At 43.3% G+C, this 20,431-nt stretch overlaps 2 protein-coding genes across 2 annotated transcripts in view; one reads left to right on the forward strand and one right to left on the reverse strand.

The window, feature by feature from the left end:
* Positions 1-8,365: 8,365 nt before the first annotated feature.
* LOC309548375 (uncharacterized protein) overlaps positions 8,366-20,431 on the reverse strand; it is a gene marked incomplete at both ends in the record, with an annotated part of 34,668 nt that continues 22,602 nt past the window's right edge. The window contains 4 exons of the mRNA XM_082248313.1: positions 8,366-8,489; positions 9,255-9,408; positions 12,854-12,995; positions 13,297-13,503. Coding sequence (XP_082104439.1) covers positions 8,366-8,489; positions 9,255-9,408; positions 12,854-12,995; positions 13,297-13,503 — 627 coding nt within the window. The remainder of the gene's footprint in view (positions 8,490-9,254; positions 9,409-12,853; positions 12,996-13,296; positions 13,504-20,431) is intronic.
* On the forward strand, positions 17,968-20,194 carry LOC309547876 (uncharacterized protein; the record flags this gene model as incomplete). Its single annotated transcript, XM_082247878.1, has 5 exons — positions 17,968-18,101; positions 18,447-18,570; positions 18,688-18,785; positions 18,865-18,980; positions 20,185-20,194. Exons 2-5 carry the CDS (start codon positions 18,486-18,488, stop codon positions 20,192-20,194), a joined length of 309 nt encoding a protein of 102 aa, XP_082104004.1. The 5' UTR covers positions 17,968-18,101; positions 18,447-18,485.

Here is a 20,431-nt window from a genome sequence, read left to right on the forward strand (position 1 = left end):
TTATTATGTTTTTGTTTTTGTGTGAAAATCATGTTTTAATGGTTTTGTTCTTTAATGGTTTTGTTCATTTTGTGCACCTATGTATAAATATATACCTAAATATATACCTATGCTTTGGATTTGAAAAAATCATATTTTATTTTTCTAATTAACCACCTCCCACCCGGGCCATTGTACATATACGGCCGGGTGGGAGTCTCGTCCTTCTGAATGGACGTTCCGGAACGTCCTTCAGAAGGAGCGAGATCGCGCCGCCGCGGGCACGCGCAGCGGCGCGATCCCGATGTGCCTGTGTCCCTCGGACACAGCGCAACAAGATGCGTCAGGAGGGCCCTGTGATTGGCCCTCCTGATCACATGACGGCTGTGTCCAATCACAGCCGTCATGCAATGTAAATACAGCCGTTGTAACGGCTTCGATCTCTTCTCCTCCCTGACAGATCCTGTCAGGGAGGAGAAGAAAAGGATCGATACTGGAGCTGGGGGTGATCAGTGAGTATTTCTAAGTACTCACTGATCACAGGGGGGGTCTGTGCTGGTAATCAGATGATTGATTACCAGTGCAGCCCTGGGGGGAGGGGATGCCACTAGAGCCACCAGGGATGCCCACCCATGACCACCAGGGATGCCCACCATGGCCACCAGGGATGGCAAACAGCCTGCCAGTAGTGCCCTCCTATTAGTGCTGCCCACCAATGCCATATATCAGTGCTGCCCACCAGTGCCCGTTATTGCCATCCACCAGTGCTGCCCACCAGTGCCCATTATTGCCCACCAGTGCTGCCTATCAGTGCCCATCAGTGCCCCCCATCAGTGCCCATCAGTGCCCCCCATCAGTGCCAATCAGTGCCGCCCATCAGTGCCACCTATCAGTGCCCACCAGTGCCTATCAGTGCCGCCGATCAGTGCCCATCAGTGCTGCCTATCAGTGCCCATCAGCGCTGCCTATCAGTGCCCACCAATGCTACATATCAGTGCTATCTATCAGTGCCACATATCAGTGTCCATCAGTGCTGCATATCATTGCTACCTATCAGTGCCCATCAGTGCTGCATATCAGTGCCACCCCATCAGTGCCACCCCATCAGTGCCACCCAATCAGTGTCTCCTCATCAGGGCCTGTCAGTGCGGCATCATCAGTGCAGGAAAAAACGTATCTATTCACAAAATTTTATAACCTAAACAAAAAAACTTTTTTTTTTTTCAAACTTTTCTGTCTTTTTTTATTTGTGCACCAAAAAAGAAAAAACCTGACAGTGATCAAATACCACCAAAAGAAAGCTCTATTTGTGGGGAAAAAATGACACAAATTTGGTTTAGGTACAATGTTGCATGACCGCGCAATTGTCATTCAAAATGCAACAGCGCTAAAAGATGAAAATTGGTCTGGGAAGGAAGGGGGTTTAAGTGCCCAGTATTGAGGTGGTTAAGAAGGGCTCGGTGAATGCGTATATGAAACTGGTGGGGTTCAGTACCTCCAACAAGGTTAAGAATCACTGATATAGATATATGATGTTTATCTGTATCATTTTTTAACATTAAAAGAAAATTAAAAATCAATATATCAAAATTCACAAAAAGGTTAAAAACTAATTCTTAAAGGATGAATATTTTTGGATCTTCTCCAATAAATAATGAGGCTTACATTAATATAACAGTTATTTTATAAATCCCAGATAATGCATATTTTTATTCTGTTACAATATTACTTTATTTCATCTGTTACATTATGTACTGTGAATTTCCTTCATACAAAAAAAAAAAGAACATAAATCCCTGTAGGATACTTTTTTTTACCTGTGACAATGAACACAGCTGTTTCTATTCTATAATATAAAATGAATCCCTGGAAGACACAGATTTTTTATCTGTCACAAAAAACAACTCAAGTTCCCTTCACACAATGACTATATAACAAATCCCTGAAGATTGTATCATTTTTATCTGTTACAATAAACAAAGTGAATGGCATTAATATAAGTTTATAAATTGTTCTCACAGAGATATATCATTTGTATCTATTTCAAAGAACATAGCGGGTTCCATTCATAAAAGGGAAAACCTGGAAGAATAATTGTATTTCTTTTACAAAAAACACAAAGAGCAAAATTCATAAAAGTGCTAAAAATGAGATTCATGGTGGATACATATTACATATAATACATATTTTTCATATTTTACAGTAAATAATGTGGGTTACATTTATATAATGGTTATATCATGAATCCTATTTTTTTCCAAGAATCCTATTTTTATTCTGTTACAATACACATAACAAGTTCATAAAAAACAAAGTTATTATAACTTGATTTCCAGTCACCTTCCAGGACGGCTTAATTGAGATATAGGCTCCTCCCACCTAGCACAGGAAACACAATCTACATTAGTTTAACTACAGGTGAGAGGCAGTCAGTCCCCCTCAGTAATAATAAATAACCGAAGGCCATTAAACCTCACACTTACCACCCATAATACACACATCCTAGATAGGGCGGGAAGCGGCGCCATCCTGGAAGATGACTGGAAATCAAGTTAACAGGTAACAACTTCGTTTTTCCCAAGTCGTCTTCCAGGATGGCTTAATTGAGAACATCATAATAGAAACCATACCTGCTTAGGGAGGGACTACAGCCTGCAGCACTTTTCTCCCAAAAGCCTGGTCTCTAGCCAAAAGGAGATCCAGACGGTAAGGCCCCATGCACACAGGGTGTCAGAAAAAACGAGCTGCAGAGCCACTTCTAACACCAGGAAAAAGCAGCTGAAAAAATGTGCTTTTAGTAGCTGTTTCCATTGGCGTTATTGCACGTTTGGCCACATAGCTTTTAGCAGCGTTTTTTCTGCCTCCATTCAAAATCAATGGTTTCCTATGGGAGCCTATTGATTTGAATGGAAGGCGCATCGCAAGTCGGATCAGGATGATCCGACTTGCGATGCGACTTGTGCTCTGAGAATCTTGAGGGGGAACTCCACGCCAAAATGGGAGCAAAACGGCGTTGGGGTCCCCACCAGGTTTCATACCAGGCCCTTTGGGTCTGGTATGGATTTTGAGGGGAGCCCCACGCCGGAAAAAAAACAGTGTGGGGTCCCCCCAAAAATCCATACCAGACCCTTATCCGAGCATGCAGCCCGGCAGGCCAGGAAAGGGGACGAGTGAGAAGCCCCACCCCCCTGGACCATACCAGGCCACACGCCCTCAACATGGGGGGGGGGGGCGGTGTGGGTGCTTTGGGGCAGGGGGGCTCTGCACCGCCCACCCCAAAGCACCTTGTCCCCATGTTGATGAGGGCAAGGGTCTCCTTCCGTCAACCCTGGGTGGTGAATGTGGGGGTCTGCGGGCAGGGGGCTTATCAGAATCTGGAAGCCCCCTTTAACAAAGGGGCCCCCCAGATCCCTTCCCTATGTGAATGTGCAGAGCCCCCCCTGCCCCAAAGTCCACTCGCTCGTCCCCTCCCCTTTCCTGGCCTGCCGGGCTGCATGCTTGGATAAGGGTCTGGTAAGGATTTTTGGGGGGACCCCATGCCGTTTTTTTTTTGGCGTGGGGCTCCCCTCAAAATCCATACCGACTTGCGATGCGCCTTCCATTCAAATCAATAGGGAACCGTTGGTTTTCACATAAAAAAAAATGTACAACATGGCTTAACACTGTATAAGCAACGCTAAGCAAAGTTATTCAGCCTTTAGCAGTGTCAGACGTTTTTACAGATTGACGCTGCAGCTCCAGAATGCACAGTTCCTGGGTTTTTTTGCAGCTTAAAAACGCCTATGCCACTTGGAGCTCCTAAAAGCCCTGTGTGTGCATGAGGCCATAGAATAACATGGATGGGTGTTTTTAAGCTGCAAAAAAAAAAACGTCTGACACTCCTAACAGCAGCTGCAAAAACGCCCCGTGTGCATGGGGCCTTACGCTTGACAAAGGTCTGGAAGCTCGACACTGTGGGTGCTTTACAGATTTGGATCGGGGTAGCTCCTGCCCTTTCAGCCCAGGATGTAGCCAGAGCTCTAGTGGAGTGGGATTTAAGGTTGAGGGGAACTTGAAGCCCCGCCGATGCATACGCCTCCATGATGGCCTCTTTTATCCACCTAGCGATGGTGGCCTTAGAGGCAGCTGATCCTTTTTTATTTCCTGAGAATAGCAGGAACAGCTTAGTGGTGTTCTCCAATCTTAATTGCGTTCAATTTAACGTATCAAACATCGCCTCAAGTCAATTTTTTAGAAATCCTTTTCCTTGGGATTGCTGGCTTGACCGCAGAAAGATGGGATAGCGATCTCTTGTGATCGGTGAAAGTTCGTAGATACTTTGGGGAGGAAACCCTGATCCAAAGACAGAACCACTCTATCAGGAAGAATGGAACAGTATGGTTCTGCTATGGACAAGGCTTGCAGCTCGCTGACTCTCCTGGCCGTGACCAGAGCAACTAAGAGCACCATTTTGTAGGCCAATAATTTTAACATACACTCTTCTAACGGTTCAAAAGGATGTTTTGAGAAACTCTGTAGCACCGTGGACAGATCCCAGGGGGGAAATCTATTGAGTTTAATAAATATTTAAATTAGCATGTGTTCTGCTAATCTGAAGTCTAGAAAGCTGGACAGCGCCGCCACCTGAACCTTTAAGGTATTGGGGGCTAAACCCAAGTCTGCCCCCCCGTAGGAAATCCAGCACCTCCGGGATGATGGGTCCAGAAATCCTGTTGTTACTTTTGCACCAAATGCAGAATTTCTTCCACACCTTATTATAGATTAAGTTAGTCAACTTTTTTCTACTGTTTAACCACTTAAGGACCAAGCCCATTTTTGACAAATGTTGTTCACAAGTTAAAATCAGTATTTTTTGTAAGAAAACTACTTAGAACCCCCAAACCTTATATATATTTTTTTAGCAAAGACTCTGGAGAATAAAATGGCGGTCATTGCAATATTTTTTGTCAAGCGCTATTTGCGCAGCAGTCTTTCAAACGCCATTTTTTTGGAAAAATTACATTTCACTGCATTTAAAAAAAAAACTAAACAGTAAAGTTAGCCCATTTTTTGTATATTGTGAAAGATGATGTCACGTCGAGTAAATAGATACCCAACATGTTACGGTTTAAAATTGCACACACCCGCAGTTTCGCAACAAACTACAGTCAATAAAAATTTCCATAGGTGACACTTTAAAATTTTTTAACAGTTACCAGTTTAGAGTTAGAGTAGCTATTTTTATTTTTAATTATTGCTCTTGCTCTGGCGATCATGGCGATACCTCACATGTGTGGTTTGAAAAGCGTTTTCTTTCATGCGCGAGCTCACGGCGAAGGGGGCGGCTACATTTTTTTTTCCTAGTTATTTTATTTATTTTTTTAATTTTAGCACAGGTTTTTAAAAAAAAAAAAAAAAAAAATCTGATCACTTTTATTGCAATAAGCAATGTAAACATCCCTTGTGGTAGCAATAGGCAGTGACAGGTACTAAAAGACCCCAAACCCCTCCACTACACTTCAATGTATTCAAAATGCCGAAAACTGCATTTTGAATACTGTCACTGTTTAAATTTGGCGCCTTTAGCAGTCGAGTATCCCGGACGTGACGTTATGGATACCGCCTCCGGGGGAACATCATCGGAGACCCGATTGAAGCCGCATCCGGCTTTGATCAGGACTCCATCCTGCCGGCGGATACGCCGGCTGGTTGGTCGGGTCTCCAGGTGGGATGGGAGACCCGGGCAGAGCCACGGAAGGTGGTGGGAGGGGGCGTCCCCTCCCACTCGCTGGGGTAACGATCGATCGGCTCCCGAGCTGCATCGGTCTTTACAGCCAGAAAGCCGACCGCCGGCTCTAAAAAACGATACTACAGCTAGAAGCATCATCCCCGGTACAACCACTCAATTGCAGCCGACGTAGACCTACGTCAGTTTGCATTAAGTGGTTAAGATCGTGTCAATTACTTTTACGGAAAGACCTTTAACTTTTAGCAAGTAACGCTCAGGAGCCAAGCCGTCAGAGAAAGACGGCTCACTTGAGGATGGCACAGCCCTCCCTAGACCAATAGGTCGCTCCCCTCCGGCAACCTCCATGGTGTTGCTATTGAAAGCTTCTGAAGAGCGGCAAACCAAGACCTCTTTGGCCAAGCTGGAGCTATCAAGATGACTTTGCTCATTCTGTTTTGGAGTTCTGAATCACTTTGGGTATGAGATTGAACGGAGGGACGGCATATAAGAGATCCTCTGTCCAAGGGAATACAAATGTATCTAGACCCGAACTGCGAGAGTCCCTGTATATTGAGTAAAAATCTGTAACTTTCGCATTCTTGGCTGAGGCGAACAGGTCTATTAGTGGGAACCCCCACCTTTGGGTGATTGTCCTGAACACTTCCTGGTTCAGACTCCATTCCGTATGGTAAATCTTCTCTCTGCTTAAAATATCTGCCAAATAGTTCAGCTCTCCTTTGAGGTGAATGGCCGCCAGCGAGAGTGTGTTGTCTTCCGCCCAAGTAAGGATCTGTTCTGCCACCGACATGAGGGAAGATGCCTGTGTCCCCCCTTGTTTGTTTATGTAGGCCACTGTAGCCACAACAAATTGGCCCGTCTAGCAATTCCCGCTATAAACAGAGATTCTAGAGACACATTTGCAAATATACTGTATGTGTAAGCAGCAGTACCCATGCCAAAGCTCCTCTGTATACTGCACTCCTAATTCTCTAGTTTTGAGAATCTCCAGGTAGGAGCACATATAGCAGTGGCTAGATTAAGGGAAGGTTTGCTGGGAGGGAGCCCATTCCTCCTTGGAGGCATAAGGACACAATGAACACCCAGCTAGAGCACAATGATAACTAAAGGCATCCAGTATGTCCCCGCGCCAAATTCTGCCGACAAGCTGTGCAGATAGGTGGCAACCACCCCAATCTACAACCAGCCTTTGCAGTAAGGTGCACATGGAAAGGCTATACATATCACCTCCAAATTCTAAACAACACGGCTGCCCTGGTTTTTATCACAGAGTTTTTGGGCTGCCCAGTTCACAAAATCATCACAACATGCATTTATGTAACACAGTGATTTCCTATGATTGTCAGCTCCATACATTGGCCATAATGAGGTACTTTTTCCAGAAATGCTTCCATCAGTAAAAAATGTGGAATACCACATTATGGACATTAGATAGGACTAATGATCTTACAAAATCATTGTGACAGACCCAACTGGATGGACTATTGTCTTTATTCAACCTCACCTACTATGTAACTATGTAACTAGGACAGGGGCTTTTGGAGGGGACTGCAAGGTAGCCTCTTGCCTACTGACTATGGGCCCTGGCTTTTGAAGGGGCTCTATTCTTTGGAAGGTGTGTGCTTGGGGGCCCTTTGGAGTGGTTTTGTATCGTATTTGGGTCCATGTTTCCCCATAACATACAGACTCTGGGAACCTAGGACTCAGATACAGATTTGGGATCTCTATGCCCAAACCAGCAATGCCCCCCCCCCCAGACTCAGTGTAGATGTTAACATATTCAGCTCAAAACAACCCAATGCTGGGGTCTCCTGCTTTAATCTGTTAACTAAGCTGTCTTTCTCTCATGGTATAATTTCCCCATTGTGTGCCTCCTAGGTGTGAATTCCCAATTTTAATAGAGTCACCTATTGTTTCTGTCTGTCCGCTAGTATTGTATCCTCTTCACCTTGTTACCAAACTATTGTGGGATGTTTATGTGTTTATAATGATTAGATCACAGTTAGCTGTTAGTGAGTAGTTATTAATTAGCTTACTCTTTAATTAGGATTACTGTTTATGTTAGCAGTACTGATATTACTGTTTACAGTTGCATTGTTTAGGGTGATATGATCAAACCTTTACCTGATTTTGTGTGGTATATACAGTATTCTGTGTGAATTTACAATAAATGCAGTTCCAGTTTGCTGCTAAGCTATTGTCCTCTAGTTCTTGGGTGCAATGCTCAACGTTAATACCTGGTTCCAGATTGGAGGAAGCTGTATCTTGGCGGAATCACCCAGGCTGGGTGCAAGGTGGTTCACCATAATCACTATATGAAAAAAAAATATGGTCAACATTCCCTACAAAGACTAGGGAATTCCCTGGTAAAGGTTCCATTTATTATTTTCTACTGCTATCAATGGCCAACAAAGTACAATACATAGATGTCTTTAGGTGAACTCTGATCTCATTATGAAGTGTTTCTTACATGATGAAGATCAGCCATGGAGTATATCTAAGGTGTATATCAGGGTGTGCTTCTTTCCCACATGAGAGCTGTGATGTCCAGCAAAATTCATATAGAAGACATTTCCCGCACTTAAGGCACTTTTACACCTCGAGGTTTGTGTGGGATCCCTGATGTACAGGAAGACAGGGCTTCAGTGAGTGATAATTCCCTCACTCAGCACAGTTAAGTAGCTTCTCCCCCACGTGAGATCTCTGATGTCTGTAAAGATGGGACTTAACTGAAAAACATTTCTGACACTCAGGACATGAATAAGGCTTCTCCCCTGTGTGAGATCTCTGATGTCTGTAAAGAACAGACGTCCGTGAAAAACATTTCCCGCACTCAGGACAGGAATGCGGCTTCTCCCCCGTGTGAGATCTCTGATGTATGGAAAGACTGGATTTCCTTGAAAAACATTTAAAACACTCTGGACAGGTATATGGTTTCTCCCCTGTGTGAGATCTCTGATGTGTGTAAAGATGGGATTTCCGTGCAAAAAAATTTCCACAGTCAGCACAGGAAAACGGCTTCTCCCCCGTGTGGGATCTACGATGTTTGTAAAGATTGGACTTGTCTGAAAAACATGTCCCACACTCAGCACAGGAATATGGCTTCTCACCTGTGTGAGACCGTTGATGTGTGACAAGATCTGCTTTTTGTACAAAACATTTCCTGCACTCAGGACAGGAATGCTGTTTCTCACCTGTGTGAAACCTTTTATGCACATCAAGATTGCATTTAAAATGGAAACACTTCCCGCACTCAGTACAGGAAAACCTCTTATCTGTTGGATAGATGGCACCGTCCCTCACAGTCTGAGGTTCCTCAGGATAGGAGGAATACGATGGTCCGGCATCTTTCCTCACAGTCTGAGGTTCCTCGGGATAAGAGGAATACGATGGTCCGGCACCGTCCCTCACAGTCTCAGGTTCCTCAGTATAAGAGGAATACGATGGTCCGGCACCGTCCCTCACAGTCTGAGGTTCCTCAGGATAAGAGGAATACGATGGTCCGGCACCGTTCCTCACAGTCTGAGGTTCCTCAGGATAAGAGGAATACGATGGTCCATCTACACTGTGTGATGCCCGATGGATATTTGCAGTAGTCGGGTTTTCTCCTGGACTATACTGTGTGATGTCCTCATCTTCTACTTTACAGTCTGGAGACAAAGTGAGACAATCCTCTGAGGTTTTCCTCATCTCCCGTCCATCTACTAAAATAGAAATACAAAGATTATTACTAGACATCAGCAGATTGGTTCCCCTAAACCAAGACTCCGCCCACATCAGACAGCTTTGTCTCTGAGGATCTTACAATTCCCCCCTCAAGGTAACTAGTAAATGGTAGAGGGTTACTAGGTGACTCAGGAGCCACACATTCAGTCAGGACCTGTTGTATGATGGTAAATGGCAGTCTCAGTCTAGACATACGCCAGGTCACGCCTTGATGTGTGGGACACCTACTCACTATCTACCATTGCCTGTGACTAGTAAATGGGTCCTCTGATCTCCTACCAGTTCATTTCTTTATTCATGGACCTTAGTCAGAGAGTGAGGAAACAACGAGAACTGTCTTTTATAGGAGTGACAGTGATGAGGGGATTATAGGATGAGTGTCCCCTCCCCCTCTATCACTCATTGCCATCTTCCCAACACAAGAAGTCCTGCCCTTCCTTATTTAGTCCATGATTTAGTCATGAATAACAGCGGGGCTGAGCCCCACCAGAGGTCAGAGAGTGAGGATGGGGGGAGAACAACTAAGATGAAGACTGAACTGATCCTGAAGACCACAATCATTGAGTTATTGACTCCTCCCTCATTATCACTTTCTGTTTAAGGTTCCAAAGTTTGAGGATGTTATCACATTATTATCACCATGTAAAAGTCTGTCCTCCAATCAAATCATCAGATATAAAATGTCCAGCTGGTAGAAAATGGGTGTAACAAAAGAGAATCCATATTATGTGTATATATAGTTGTGGGTAGAGGGGAGAGAGCAGAAGTCAGGAGTATGTAATCTACAACATATTGTATAACATACAACAGATATGACTATATAGTATCAGAATTATGTAATGTACAACATATAGTATATAGTGCAGGAATCAGGAGTATGTAATGTAAAACACAGAGTATATAGTGCAGGGGTTAGGAGTATGTAATGTACAACATAGAGTATATAGTGCCGGGGTCAGGAGTATGTAATGTACAACATAGAGTATATAGTGCCGGGGTCAGGAGTATGTAATGTACAACATAGAGTATATAGTGGCGGGGTCAGGAGTATGTAATGTACAACCTAGAGTATATAGTGCCGGGGTCAGGAGTATGTAATGTACAACATAGAGTATATAATGCAGGGGTCAGGAGTATGTAATGTACAACATAGAGTATATAGTGCGGGGGTCAGGAGTATGTAATGTACAATATAGCGTATATAGTGCAGGGGTCAGGAGTATGTAATGTACAATATAAATTATACAGTGTAATAGTCAGGACTCATAATATTGGTATTCAGTAATCAGTGGAAATTTAAATGATTACATGAGACAAGTTGCAGAGGTACCACACCGCCGCCTCCCATCTCCTGAGACTGCACAGTCAGCAGACAACAGAGCAAGTAACAGAATAAACAAAACACAAATCCCAATCCCATAGCGCAATTAACCTTTTAATAAATGAAGGACAAGTAAAATAAATGCACTCACATGGAAAAGATGCAACACACATGTATGTCATCCAGCACAGCCAGGTAAGTGTCTTAGGAGCCCATGAAATGATGGTGCTTATTTCCAATCCTTCATTAAGGCAACCAGTCTCCATACTGTTTAGCAGGAATATCCAATATGTTTCTCTTTGGCAAAGCTTAGAGAATCTCTCTGCCTCAGGAGGAGTGGCAGGAATTTCCTCAATGCCGGAGGGACAAACTGACAGTCTTTATGTTGTAGGGTACAGAGAAATATCGGGTACACTGTGTTTGTTCACACTCTTCTCAATAAACCTCTGATGTTCCCCAAATCTTGTGCGCATGGTGCGGATAGTGTGGCTAACATAAATTAAGCCACACAGGTATGCAAGACCATTCACTACAAAGGATGTGGAACAATTTATAAACTGTTTGATTGGAAACTCTCTACCATATCCTTCAACAAAGTTCTTTTGGCCATACGTTATAAAACGCACATGATTTACAATAAGTCTTTTTACATTTGTAAACGCACATAGAAACACGCAGAGTAAGTTACCCTGTCAGAGATCTTGCTAGACCCGGGCATGGGACAGAAGACCCAAGGCACATGTCCCAGGTGACTAGTTTATCTAACACCTATTGTGAAAAATTAACATTTTGCTGCCAGCTGAACCCCAGAATCTCCATAAATCCAGTCTAGAGACATAAATTGTGTGCAGCACAGAGAAGGAAGATTATCCGAGAGAAATACAGGAACACAGCTCAGAAAAGTGACCAGGGGATTACAGGCTGATATCACCCAGTCCTTGCCCTACTCTGGACCAATCCGTGAGCAATATGGGTGGAGGAATGTATTTAGTCCATCCTCCTACCATACTGCTAATGGGCCTTGCCACTGCGGGGGTTGGGAAGTCTCAAGATGGCGGCTGGTGATTCACGTCTTGCATATGACGTCATACGCCACCTTGCGCATGCGCAGTGGCTTGAACACATTGTTCGCACCGCTATTGGCGTCTTGATAGCGGTGAGAGGCTCTCATAAGGGCCCTGAGAGCCGATCGTCATTGCTCTGCTCACCTTGTGGAAGACGCCAACACTTCTGACAGGACACCTTAGGTAGGTTCTTATCTTGGTCTAGGAATTGGATTTCGATTTTAAATAGACTTTATGAGTATTTATTACTATTTTTTCCTTCCTTTAACCAGGTAGGAGTTTAGTGCAGTCCTGCTATCATTTGGGTTGGAACTCCTTAACATATTCCCTTCCACTCTGGGTTAGGGCCTGGGTTTACCTATGCCACCAGTGTGTTGGGATTTAAAACCTCTAATATATGGTAATTATTGAACAATTTCTTCTTTGATATATATGATATTTTTAAATATGAAGGCACACTAGTTTATATCATAATTATCCCCAAAAGGATTATATAACACAGTGTATATTGTCCCTTCCATAGGTGCACCACTTAGGGCCTGGATGGCCTCTTGCGGTACACTGATATCAAATCTACAGATAATTCACCCGCCATTGGAGTTGCTGTTCTTCTAGAAAATGGCTCCTGCGATCGTAAGCATGCATTCTCTTGTTCAAAAAAAATGAAATAACAGTGTAATATGTTGTTTTCTTTGTGTGGAAGAATTGTATGTTTTCAAATATTATGTAGTAATTTAATTACCTTTGTATGTTATGTTCTTCTCACTAGCATGCGAAAATTCTATCCAAACAAAAACTCCTCCTGAAGAAGCTATACAGAGAAACATGCTGAGGAATTGTTTGTGGTATTGTCAGGAATTGTCTGTACACAATTTCATTAAGCTTGAGAATTGTTTTTATTGATGCTTTTATAATTTTTTGATAATTAAAAAAATTGATATTTTAATATCATGTGTTTTTGATGTATTGGCACCTTAAAAACCCTAAACCATTCTTGATACAATTTTATATTAAATGAATTTAGTGTTAATGACCCACCTGTGCTGATCTCTGTAGGAGTGTCCTCCTCTATAAATGTCCCCGTTATTCCATCCTCCTCCATAGACTGCTGATCATCCCTCACATACCTCTCTTCTTCTTCTGCTTTAACTTCAAATTCTATATCGATTGGATCTCCACTCTAAACCAAGAAAATGAAAGAATATCATCTGTAAAATATAAGATTTATTATTGTGACATCACATAAGAAATCCACACAGTGGGGTTGATTTACTAAATCTGCAGAGTGCAAAAGATTGCAACCGTCCATGGTAGCCAATCAGCTTCTAAATTCAGTTTGTTCAATTAATCTTTGACAATAAAAAACCTGGAAGCGGATTGATTTCTATGCACAACTGCACCAGATTCGGCACTCTCCAGCTTTAGTAAATCAACCTCATTGTCTTCATGAGTCTGTATTGTATAAGCTCCGCCACACCAACCTTGTAACATTGAGGGATGGTGTGACCTTCCTGTGTGGAATCCCGGGAATACGGAGGACAGGGACATCTCTCTGGTGGGTTCCTGGTATTAGGTGGCTCCATCATATCCTTGTGTCCTTCTGAAAACTCCTCCATCACTCCATACTCCTCATCCTCCTCTTTATACTCTTCTTTAACATTAATATTATCATCCCCGAGGTTTCCACTCTGAATATATAATAAAACATTCATTGTAACAAACATTCGGTGTATAAATCACAACTACCAATAATTGTCAATCATCTACCTGATGATGGTGAGGGATGGTGTGATCTTCCTGTGTGGAATCCCGGGAATACAGAGGACGGGGACATCTCTCTGGTGGGTTCCCATTACTGGATCCATCTGTAGGAAACACACACACTGACTGAATACATTGTTTCTATGTGTTTATCAGATGATGGGGGATCTAGGTGGAGCCTCCGTACTGCTCTCTCCTTTACAATAAAGTCTCCTCTTACCCGGTGATGTGAGGGGCGGCTGATTCTCCATCATGACGTCCTTCCCAGCACCGCTCACCTCTCCTGTCAGCAGCTCCATCATCTTCTTGGTGACTTCTAGAATCTTCTGCATGTTGTGTCTCTCAGGTTTTAGGGAGTCACATGGAGGCACTGTGATGGTCATATGATCACCTGACTTCAGAGGAGGAAATCTCTGTATTGAGGAACCAATAGGAATATCATGTTTGAATCCCAGAATCCTCCTCACCTCTCCGGTCAGGTCTGAGTTTTATTAATAGAGATAAGAGTGATGTCATGTGACCTCCCAGAATCCTCCTCACCTCTCTGGTCAGGTTTGTGTTTTATTAATAGAGATAAGAGTGATGTCATGCGACCTCCCAGAATCCTCCTCACCTCTCCGGTCAGGTCTGTGTTTTATTAATAGAGATAAGAGTGAAGTCATGTGACCTCCCAGAATCCTCCTCACCTCTCCGGTCAGGGTTTTATTAATAGAGATAAGAGTGAAGTCATGTGACCTCCCAGAATCCTCCTCACCTCTCCGGTCAGGTTTGTGTTTTATTAATAGAGATAAGAGTGATGTCACGTGACCTCCAGGAATCCTCCTCACCTCTCCGGTCAGGTCTGTGTTTTATTAATAGAGATAAGAGTGATGTCACGTGACCTCCAGGAATCCTCCTCACCTCTCCGGTCAGGTTTGTGTTTTATTAATAGAGATAAGAGTGATGTCATGTGACCTCCCAGAATCCTCCTCACCTCTCCGGTCAGGTCTGTGTTTTATTAATAGAGATAAGAGTGATGTCACGTGACCTCCAGGAATCCTCCTCACCTCTCCGGTCAGGTTTGTGTTTTATTAATAGAGATAAGAGTGATGTCATGTGACCTCCCAGAATCCTCCTCACCTCTCCAGTCAGGTCTGTGTTTTATTAATAGAGATAAGAGTGATGTCACGTGACCTCCAGGAATCCTCCTCACCTCTCCGGTCAGGTTTGTGTTTTATTAATAGAGATAAGAGTGATGTCATGTGACCTCCCAGAATCCTCCTCACCTCTCCGGTCAGGTCTGTATTTTATTAATAGAGATAAGAGTGATGTCATGTGACCTCCAGGAATCCTCCTCACCTCTCCGGTCAGCAGGTAGATGATCTCCAGGGTGAGGTTTAGGATCTTCTCAATCATGTGGTTCTGGTCCTCCTCCTCTATCCTCATTGGTGCCATCATCTATGAAGGTTTGCCTGTAGACAAATAACTTTGATAACAGAGAGATAATATGAAGGTCAGTATGTATTTAAGCACTATGGTCCGCAGTGGGAACATTTTTAATCTGGACAGTTTAGTGTTCGCTATGATCCTTGGGGTCCCAAAAAGTTTGGCCTCCTGGATCACAAATTCCATTCTCTATGTTGGGTGTAAGATGAAGAAGAGATCCAGGAATCAGGATAAAGGTCAAGGCAAGCAACAGACTTCTCCGAAACTGAAGAGTGAACTTTCACCTTTACCATACAGAAATCTGTCAGGAATGTGAGAAAGTAAGCTGTCATGTGATCAGGTGACGTGCGGAGGAAAGGAGTGTAAATAGCAGACAATTTTCTCCATAGCTCCTAATGGTGGGGATGGATTTTGCTGCATGCTGGTGCCAAGTTTCCACCCCCCCCCCCCCCCAGGGTCACTGCAGGTGTGGAGAAAAGCTGTGTAAGAGGATATGGAGGAGAGATGAGGAGGAGATCCAGGAGTCAGGATAAAGTTCAGGACAAGCAACAGACGAGCGCATCCAAGAGATGAAGCCGGGGTCACTACACAGAAAATCAATGCAAGGAAACAACAGGCAGGACGAGGAATAGCAAGAAGGAGCTCAGAGACAAATGAGAATATTGCTCAGCCAATGGGAGATTATCTCAGCATGACTTACATAATGAAGGAGATGAGGGGGAGCGGAGGAAGTCACTTAAGGTGACCACAGATACATGGAAATTCAGCTGGTTCAGCAGGGATCGGTCACATTTCCATCCATGTGTGGTCACTGCCGGATAAAAGTCACTCCATCAGCGGCTGCAGCAAATAGCTTCATCACTGATCTGTGTATTCTGAGAGCGGAGGAGCGCCCCCCATCGGCAGAATACAATAGTGCAGTGGGGAGGACTCTCTCATCCCCCTCCAATGTGTGGATGGGAAATAAATGTAGCTTTTTTTACTCACCCTGCTGGCTGAACGATAAAACAGAACCATTTATGGCCAGATTTGGAAGCAAGATATATTATTCATCATCTGATCCCCCTGAAGGGGTTAATCTAGGTTTGCACACTATATATGTGTGTATCATCATCTGCTGGAGATAAAAGAGGTCACAGTGACTATGGAGGAAGAGGACGGAAATGACGGGGGGGGGGGGGGGGGTTACTGGGTGGAAATAGAAAATAATATCTTTTTACCTCCTCTGCTGCCACTTCCAGCAATGTCTCCTCACTACTTCCTCCCCACTCACCTCTCACCCGGAACTTCCTGTCTTTACCTGACATCACTTCCTGTCTGTATTCCATAGAGACTTCCTGTCTGGGTAGAAGTGAGATCACCACCTTGTGGAGCTCAGAGGAACTGCAGCCCTGAGAAACGTCTGGTAGTGTGAACACAGCTTTGTGCTATGTGTGTGTATGTACTGTATATCCTTATAGATGGGTCATCTCTACTCCCACCAAGGGGGATAGAAATATATTACTGCCCAGGGGGAGACATTTTGGCACCTTTGATTTTGCAGTAAAATTGAGTGCAGATTTAGTCATGTAGAACATCTGTTATATGGACACAAAGAACCCAAGCCGAGAGTAAAGGGTGGAAATGTCTCCTGATCCCCAGATTTGGGCAATTGTGTCACCAATATAAATGGGAAAAACCCGAGCTATGTGTAACAACTCAAATACCTACAAAAATAACTTATACCGGACTGCTGCTGTAACAAAGGTAAGTATTCCCTTTATCAACCAGAAGAACATTATGTGTCACAGCGCTGTCCTAATATGTGTGCACATAAATTATCACAAATACACTAAAATATGTGGATACATTCATATATAAAGTGCTAGGGGCTCAAAGTAATATTCTCTGCAGATCTACGGATTCCACTTTACACCTACTTCATTATTCTCATAATATTTGCTGCTATATTAAATAAAGTAAAAAATCTGTGCAAATTCATGTCAACATACAATATTTTGTGCTCGATATAGTGTTGTCTGCAAGTCCACTGCTTTCACTTTGCATCTACTTCAATTACTTTATTTTGCTAAAATAAATGTCCATAAATGAATGAAAAGTTGATAAGGTGTGAAAGTTCTCCGTGCTCCAAACTGTGCCAGCTGTAGTGTAGCCACACCTTCTTCCACCTCTTACACACGTGATGGTGAGGGCGCCCCCTTAGTAGTGCTTCCCCACTCACCAGAGCAATATGACTCCCAGCTTTTCAGCTACCAAAGTCACAAACATCCTTCACACTCCCCTCACCTCCGATGGCAAAGGAACTGGATCCTCCTCACTCACTCCTGCAAGTCTGCTGCGCTCTCTGTCAGTCTCCCTCCTAGACTCGGCTTCCTCCTCCGACCGCTGTTCCAGCAGGAGCTCCGCCTCTTCATACACACTCAGGGAGGAGAGAAAGGGGAAGGATATACAGTACATACACACACAGCACAAGGCCGTGTTCACACTACCAGACGGTTCTCAGGGCTGCAGTTCCTCTGAGCTCCACAAGGTGGTGACCTCACCTCTACCCAGACAGGAAGTCTCTATGGAATACAGACAGGAAGTGATGTCAGGTACAGACAGGAAGTTCCGGGTGATAGGTGAGTCAGGAAGATATAGAGAGAGGAGACGTTGCTGGAAGTGGCAGCAGAGGAGGTAATAAGATCTTATTATCTATTTACACCCAGTAACCCCCCCCCCTCCGTCATGTCCGTCCTCTTCCTCCAGTCACTGTGACGTCTTTTATCTCCAGCAGATGAGGATACACACATATATAGTGTGGAAACCTAGATTAACCCCTTCAGGGTCAGAACATTTCCCCAATTATGGGGCCGTAACATTCTCTTCATTTTAGAGATGAGTCACCTTTCCCACCAATGACCTTCTCACCCTATTAGTCTTACCGATTATAACATTTTTATTAGTGTGGGGGGGGGGGGGGGGGAGTGGCGGTGTATGGCATTAGAAGAAAATGCATCCAAGTACATGTGAATGGTCACGTTGGTGACAAGATACACAATGGGTCCAACAAAAAAAGCGCAGTGAGACCTATCTAGTAATAGAAGGTCCATCCATTGTGGTGAGTGTACATTCATGTGGTGTCACCTGGAAATGGTCACGTGATTATCTGTTACTAATGGCACCAGCAGCTGTTCCCCTACCTCTTGTTTTTCAAGCCACTGTTGTTTGCATGGGACTTTTTGATACATGGAATATTATTTATATTTTATAATCTTGATTCACATTGTTGGCAGAGTGGTCTATATACACATTTACCTGGTAGAATAGAAAAATATAAAGAAGATTCTAGAAGTCCCCAGAGAGATCATGGAGGAGAGGTGAGCGGTGCTGGGAATTCTGGGACATTATCCAGTAACAGACAAGGGATGTGTCTGGATGGTGACTGTATCATTGTGTGTGTCAGGTTCCTATAAGGTGTCAGGATGTCACTGTCTATTTCTCCATGGAGGAGTGGGAGTATTTAGAAGGACACAAGGATCTCTACAAGGAAGTCATGATGGAGAATCAGCCGCCCCTCACATCACCGGGTAAGAGGAGACTTTATTGTAAAGGACAGAGCAGTACAGAGGGTCCACCTAGATCCCCCCATCATCTGATAAACACATAGAAACAATGTATTCAGTCAGTGTGTGTGTTTCCTACAGATGGATCCAGAAATGGGAACCCACCAGAGAGATGTCCCCGTCCTCTGTATTCGCGGGATTCCACACAGGAAGGTCACACCATCCCTCACCATCATCAGGTAGATGATTGACAATTATTGGTAGTTCTGATTCATACACAGCATGTTTGTTACAATGAATGTTTTATTATATATTCAGAGTGGAAACCTCGGGGATTATAATATTGTTGTTAAAGAAGAGTATAAAGTGGAACATACACCTAAGTGGAACAGAGTTCCTGAAGAAGTGTATTCCCGGGATTCCACACTATATATGTACTATGTGTTTTTTTCCCCCCAAAAATTGTGTTTGGAAAATCTCTGCGCAAATACAGTGTACATAATATTTAGGGGTTCAAAGTAATTTTCTAGTATAAAAAAATATTTTTTCATGTAAAAAAAAAAAGTGTCAGAAAAGACTTGGTCTTCAAGTGATTAGAAGAATGGGAGATGTGTGGCATAAGCTTCTAATATTGGGCATAAAATGCCAGGACAGTTCAAATACCCCCCAAAATGACCCCATTTTGGAAAGTAGACACCCCAAGCTATTTGCGGAGAGACATGGGGATTCCAAGGAATATTTTATATTTTGCCAAAGGTTTCGTGAAAATTACAATTCCTTTTTTCTTTTCCCACAAAGTTGTCACTAAATGATATATTGCTCACACATGACATGGGTATATGTAAAATGATACCCCAAAATAAATTCTGCTGCTTCTCCTGAGTACAGGGATACCACATGTGTGAGATTTTTTGGAAGCCTAGCTGTGTACGGGACCCCGAAAGCCAATCACCACCTTCAGGTTTTCTAATGGCATAAATTGCTTATATTACTTCCTCACTACCTGTCACAGTTTCGGAGGCTCTGAAATTTCAAAATAGCACAAACCCCCCCAAATGACCCAATTTTGGAAAGTAGACACCCCAAGCTATTTGCTGAGAAGCATGGTAAGTCAATGGAATATTTTATTTTTTGCCACAAGTTTTGGGAAAATGTATTTATTTTTTTTTTTTTTTAACCCAAAGTTGTCACTAAATTATAAATTGCTCACACATGCCATGGGTGTATGTGGAATGACACCCCAAAATATATTCTGCTGCTTCTCTTGAGTCCAGGGATACCACATATGTGAGACTTTTTGGGAGCCTAACTGTGTATGGAGCCCCAAAAACCAATCACCGCCTTCAGGTTTTCTTTTTTTTTTTTACAAACCTGGGCGTAAATTGCTCATTTTACTTCCTCATTACCTATCACAGTTTCAGAGGCCCTGAAATGTCAAGATAGCACAACCCCCCCCCCCCCCCCCCAAATGACACCATTTTGGAAAATAGACACTCCAAGCCATTTGCTGCGAGGCATGTTGGGTTCATGGAATATTTTATATTTTGAAATTATTCGCTGAACAAAGGTGACAAGCATTCGTCCAGTTGTGACAAATTTTGGCCATAAATTAACCCATTGATTTCCTATGATCATCAGCTCCTATTAGTGGCCATAAAAAGTATGAAAATGAAATACCTGTATCAGGAAAAATAATGCAATATCACATTATGGCCACTAAATGGAGCCAAAGATCACTGTAGGAAATCACTGTATACAACCCATATTCATCACAGCTGGGTAAGTCAAATTTGTTTAACTAATATTTTAGAAAATAGACCTCTAAGTGTTTGTAAAAGCTTACACCACAAAATGTACTCAGCCAATGAAATGTAATGACTCCATT

The sequence above is a fragment of the Pelophylax lessonae genome (assembly GCF_965119305.1).
Source record: "Pelophylax lessonae genome assembly, chromosome: 2".
Lineage (NCBI taxonomy): Eukaryota > Metazoa > Chordata > Amphibia > Anura > Ranidae > Pelophylax > Pelophylax lessonae.